At 33.5% G+C, this 6000-nt stretch overlaps 1 protein-coding gene across 2 annotated transcripts in view; it reads right to left on the bottom strand.

Moving 5' to 3' along the window:
- Positions 1-819: 819 nt before the first annotated feature.
- Positions 820-6000, bottom strand: part of CPNE8 (copine 8) — a 72571-nt gene continuing 67390 nt past the window's right edge. For both annotated transcript variants that reach the window (XM_086886858.1, XM_086886859.1), the window contains 2 exons: positions 5526-5599; positions 820-2779 (listed from right to left, as the gene is read on the bottom strand). In XM_086886858.1, coding sequence (XP_086742984.1) covers positions 2591-2779; positions 5526-5599 — 263 coding nt within the window. In that variant the 3' untranslated portion in view covers positions 820-2590. The remainder of the gene's footprint in view (positions 2780-5525; positions 5600-6000) is intronic.

The following is a 6000-nucleotide window of genomic DNA, read 5'->3' as shown; positions in this document are numbered from 1 at the left end:
TTTCTCTCAAGACAACTAATTTGTCACATAATACGTCACAGTTTACCTTTCATAAACATAAATACTCTCTGCTACTCTTCAGGTGTGTCAAATTAGTAAGGTTAGTAAGTAAGCAGATACCATTTCTTGAGAAGGAATAAAAATTTTGTGTTCCATTTTTTTGAGAATAAAGCCAGGGGTAAAAATGGCTGTAGGTGATCTTCTGGAGAAATTCAAGATCTGAGCATTAACTCTTATCCCAAAACTGTGAGCCTCACAAATATGTGAGTCTGCGTAATGATTCTCACAGATTCAAGATGTCAGGCACATAGACAGGGAATCACACAAGTCTGGAAAGAGCCCTTTTCCACTAGAATTCTAGGTCCACCCATCACAACTATTTCTTTCCATTAAATATGTTATATTTAGCACCCAATGCCAAACAGAAGGAAAAAAACCCCAACAGTGTGCAATAGAATAGGCTGGTACTTAGGCTGGATAGACAAAACTTTGATGAAGTAATAGCCTTCTTTAAAAGTTCTTTCACTTGTTAAATGAACTGCTAGATTAGTTTTGAGACTAATCTTTGAACTAATAAAAGGTACTGGCTAAAAGAGAGCTAATAAATTACTCTCAACTGAGGAAGTTTGTTTTCTGGCCTTCTAGTGATGTGTTGAATACATGGTTCACTGGGAACCAATACAAAAACAACACAAAGATTTGTCTAATGAAATGAAACAACAGAAACATAGTATAGCTTCAGTTTTTTTCCAAAGTGCCAACACTGTCCGTGCAAAAAATAAACGTAGAAGATTAAAGGAGAACACCACCACCATATAATAGATTTAAACTTACTCTTTATGATGCACTTTCATCAAAATTTGTAGTTGCCAAGTATCAAACTTCACTCATGCAACACCTATCCACTAAGAAATACATACTTTGGTGAGAAAATTAAAGTCCATATTTATGTAAAAACTGTTTCAAAATAAAAATAAAACAAGATTTTTTTTTTACCAAAAAAAGATTTTTTTTTTGCTTTTGTTAACAGAATAATTATTTGGAAAACGTAATTTCTCACATGAAACAGTTAAGGGAAGTTAAATATATTTAAAAATGGAAGATTCTGCATTTACATAGTTATATACCATTAATATTGAAGATATCATTTCTGGCAAAAAACTTCTCATGCTTAAAAAATGCACCTTAGTTTTATACTGTACATTACAACATACAGTAGTAAGAAACAGAATTAGTAAACAGGTTATATGCAAAGAAAAAGGTTACATATACAAGACAATTACAATTGTGACACAAAAAAATTAAAATGTTCTGTTTAAACAGTATTTGAAGGCAATTCACAATCATTTCAGGAGTTTTGTGAAATTTAAGGCCATTAGTTCTAAATAAAATGTATCTGACACAAACTCACAAAACTGTGTATTTTGTACAAAATATACATGCAAAACCATTTTATAATTATATACGAACAGGCATATAATAAATTTTTTGGGTAGTTCCGTACACAAAATTTTGCACAAAGCAACATAGTTGTGCAATTTTTAAACCAGTTAATTAACTTTATTATTCATGCACCCTGAATGGAAATGTGATTAAATGACAATATTAAGACCAAATATTAAGAGTCAGCATCCCTTTGAATGGGCAATCTAGACAAAAAGAAAATTAGGATTTTAAATTTTTAAAGTTAAAAATGGTCCATTATAAAACATCTGATGTAATCTTCACTTCAAAAGACATTTCTAAAGCAAAATTTCCAGTGCTTTAAGGAATGCATGATATGATTAACGAGCTCAGCGAGTCAACTATAACACTATGATAGTTCTGGATTGAGGTAATTTTCTTTAATTAATTATAGCAAGTAACTATTCTGATTTGTTTCAGTAGCTAGTTTAAAAAACTGTAAACTTAGATAAATTAGAAATTGGAGAATCTCTGAAAAAATACACATACCTCCCCCTCAGAGTCTGGAGTTAGTTGTAAGTAATATGCAATTATGTTATTTGCACTTAGGAGTTAGGAGTTTAAATCTTCAATACATGAAATGAATGGATTACTTGAAGCACTTCAGTTACTTTAAAACACATAGAAATATTTGTCCTTTTCATAGCTTTCATTTGTATTTGTCTGGACAAACATTCAAAGAGATATTGCTTCTCTTGTTATCTTGTGACAAACTATTGCAAGCTAGAAGACATGTGAGTCAATATTCCAAATTTTTATTCTTAAGAATAGTTATAAAAGTACTGAAATTTAAAAATAGTAACATGTAAACATTGATACAGAGTAATAGCATTCCTATACATTTATATACACACAGCGTTCAGAGAGGACCCAACCTTCTGAGTTGAAAACCTGACTTGTGCTTTCCGCCTCCAAGAAGTACATCAAAAAAATAGGGTGTTTGGATTAAAAAAAAAAAGTCTCAGAACATCAACATTTTGCTCCTAGCATTTAAAAGCTTTCCAGTTGCTTATGCAACTATAGGAGAATTTTGGTATGTGATGAGAACTCTTCTAGCTCCAAGAAGTTATCAGAAGCTACTGTTGCATCCAGAGATCTGTGATAAATGCCCAACAGTTCAGAGCAGTCATATCTGAGTCTGCAACACGTGAATCGGGGGTGTGTAGGGTGGTGGTGCAGGTGATGGCTTTATTCCTCTGACTCTCATGTAGGACAGAAACTGCTCTGGGATTTCAGCTAATACATCTTTAGCAAGTCTTGCCATGCTTAACACATGGTTTCCACTTCTGTCAATGTAATCTCGGAATGGCACAAACTACAAAACAAAAGAGATGTTCACTCAGGTCATTATGCAGACACAGAATGCATCTTAAAACATAAAAATAACAATGCTTAACCTAGGGAGTTAGAGTACACAAATATGTAACCTTACACAGTTTTAATGTACATATACATACATTGCATTTTATGCTATCTATTTTATAAATACGTACTGTATCTCAATTTTTGTAGGTCTGTCTTCTAAGAGAAATGGTGTAATGCTCTCACTTGGGTGAACCCCTTCACATGAGTCTAGTTTGGATTGCTGGTGACATGCTTCGCTGATGTATTTGGGTTATCTCTCAATTTTTTCCATTCCAAGAACGTAATTTTTGTCTCAGAAAACTATTCTTAGCTGACATTCCCTGCTCCTGGGGCCACCCACCAGACTGCCTCCACTCTGGCACTTGGTGAATAGATCTTTTTGACCTCTGAAGTGAATAAAACAGAAAGGATGACTTAAATTTTTGGCCATTTTGCATTGTACCTAGCGGAACTATGAACCACCTGAACATTTTAAATATGATCCTACCAAATGCATAAAGAAGCTAAGCAAAAAGAATTGGATCAAAAAGAACTTGCTATGTGATGTCAAGATGTTCAACACCTGAACCAGTAACCTGCCCAGCCCTGGCTTGAATTTTACCTATGAATTCTCATACCTAATGAGAATCTTGTGCTACTGGCATACAAAAAGAAGCAATCCAGGCTCCTTGATTTTTTTTTAGTTGTGTAAAAAGTACATCCAGTCTAAGTTAAAGAACGTGTGTCCCATCCTAAGAGATCACCTTACCCATCAGTCTGCAGACATGAAATCTCAGACCACTGCTGTGTAGCAGACTGGGGCTATTTCAACAGTGTAATTGTTGAAATGCAATTATACAATATAGATGTCCTGATTTAGCTCTTTTTTGCCTCTCACACTGCAGAGATGTCAGAGGAGCTGCAGGAACTGGTAAGCAAACAGGTAAGCAAACCTTGGGATGTACAAGGACAGCTAACATGGAGATGGCAGAGGAATAGAATGAAAGGTATAAGAGAAACCAAAGGGAAACTGGTGGAATGTCAAGTGCTTTTTCTATAATTTAAGAGTTTAATTAAAAAGGCTAATATGCAAAATCCTCAGGAGAAACAGCAGGTGCATCACTACAAGTAAATATTCTCCTAAAATGTCTTAAACAGCAAAAGGATATGGAAGGAGCAGAAATTAAACAAAACTGAGGAAGAATTTCTACACATGTAATACAGAGTATACAATATGTATACATACTAGTGAGGAGGAAATTGTGAAAAACATGAGCCTTTACATGAGTTGCAGTCTGTAGTAAATGTAACATAAAGTAACTCACAGTTAACACACAAACTTATCCTGCACAAATTTAATAAAAATATTCCACAATACTGTTAGAATTAATAGGTAATAATTTCACTAGTTAATTTTAATTAACCTAATACACAAAAAAAATATAAACTTTTTATATTTGACTAGTTAATTTTATAAAGGCAAATCACTTTTAGCCTGCTATACACAAAATAAAGATCAAACCAAACTTAGAGGGCTTTTCAGAATCCTTTTTATTTAGTTAGTCTATAAAGTAAATATTTGTTAGCATTTAAGAAAGAAAAAGAGCACAAAACACTGTCTTCAGGTAGTTCGATATGGCATGGGACAACATTCTGATTAAAATATATTAATAATAAATACATGTTTTATTACAATTCTGATATGCAATGAATTCCAAAGAAATACAAAAGGGTATTCATTGCATTTTTAAAAAAAACTATCTTTCAGCACAGGTTAGTAATCTCTGATGCAAAGCATTTTCACAAATGCATGTTTTGAACATGTCCTTGGATTGAAATATTACATCTACCAGCAGTTATCAATCAATCCTTAAACATTCACATATCAGTATTTGTAGCATTAAACATTTGAAAAGTTTGAGTTCCTGCATATATAAATGGAAACAAATAAACGTATCCCAAAGTTCATCAGCTGCTATCTGACCTTAATTATCATGTAGTATGAGCAATTGATATGGCTGAGTTACTCTCCCTCTATATGTATTCCACTAAACAATATAAAAATCCAACCTGTCTGGAAGAGAAGTGAAAATAAGTAAGGAAAAATAAGTGAACGCTATGAAGTTTGACAAATAGGAGGAATAAAGGAAGAAGAAGAAATGGCAGATCTCAGGTGAGGTTTGAATCTAAGGATCTAAGAGCAAAATCTGTCAGTGTTTAAGAGGCATTTGGACAATGTCCTTATTAACATGCTCTAGCTTTAGTCAGCCCTCTATTAAAGTGCCCAGGCACTAGATGTCTGTTGTAGGTCCCTTCCAACTTAAATACTTTATATTATAAATGTATTCAGCCACTACCAGGAAAATATGGCTTCCATATACGATTTACTTTTAGACAGATACCATTTTTTCTAGAAACATCATGTTTCTCTAAATTTTCAATAGCTAACTCTTCTCCATGGCTGTATCACACAAAGACTTTATAACAGTGTCCTGCCAGTTAGGGGTCATTTCCTAACAGACACAGATGCACTACTGTGTGTGTTATAAAAAAGGCTTAGCTCTATCACAGAGTGCTTCTGAGGTTGTTATAAACACCTCAAGATAAAGTATATCAATGCTAAGGTAAAATGAAAGCCAGGAATACAGACAGAAATAAGAATTCAAAACAAAGAGGAACAGTAAAATCTATCTATGAGAATATATTTTCTCTCCCACCTGCACAATGTCTCTTTCTGCAAACCTTCCTCTTGAAGAAATCCTCACTACATCCCCATCCAGTTCTTCCATAGCTTAGAAAACAAACAAAAAACCAAACAAATCTATGAGTTCAGGTACACAATAAAATAATCTTACTGAGAAAGATTTTGTTTAGACAACTTACACTTCCAAGCAATAAAACCAACAATTCTTCTTTAGGTAACTCTGTTAAGATAATTTGCAATAGAAGATACATCATGTTTGGTAGCTGTTTTGCACTTTTTCATAGTGACAATACATACTTTTATCTCTTGTCACCTCCAGGAAAGAACAGACTATGAGAAAGTTTTTACTTTTTCATCTCTCAAAACAGCAAGTATATCTGGTTTTGTAAGGCTATATATATATATATATACACACACACACACACATGCACTTTCTGAGGTGGAGAAGAATTCATCTTCAGCAGCTATTGTTACCAAAGATATCAGAG

The sequence above is a fragment of the Cyanistes caeruleus genome, chromosome 4 (assembly GCF_971803275.1).
Source record: "Cyanistes caeruleus chromosome 4, bCyaCae1.hap1.1, whole genome shotgun sequence".
In the NCBI taxonomy this organism is placed as follows: domain Eukaryota; kingdom Metazoa; phylum Chordata; class Aves; order Passeriformes; family Paridae; genus Cyanistes; species Cyanistes caeruleus.
This window is presented reverse-complemented; position numbering and strand designations above follow the sequence as displayed.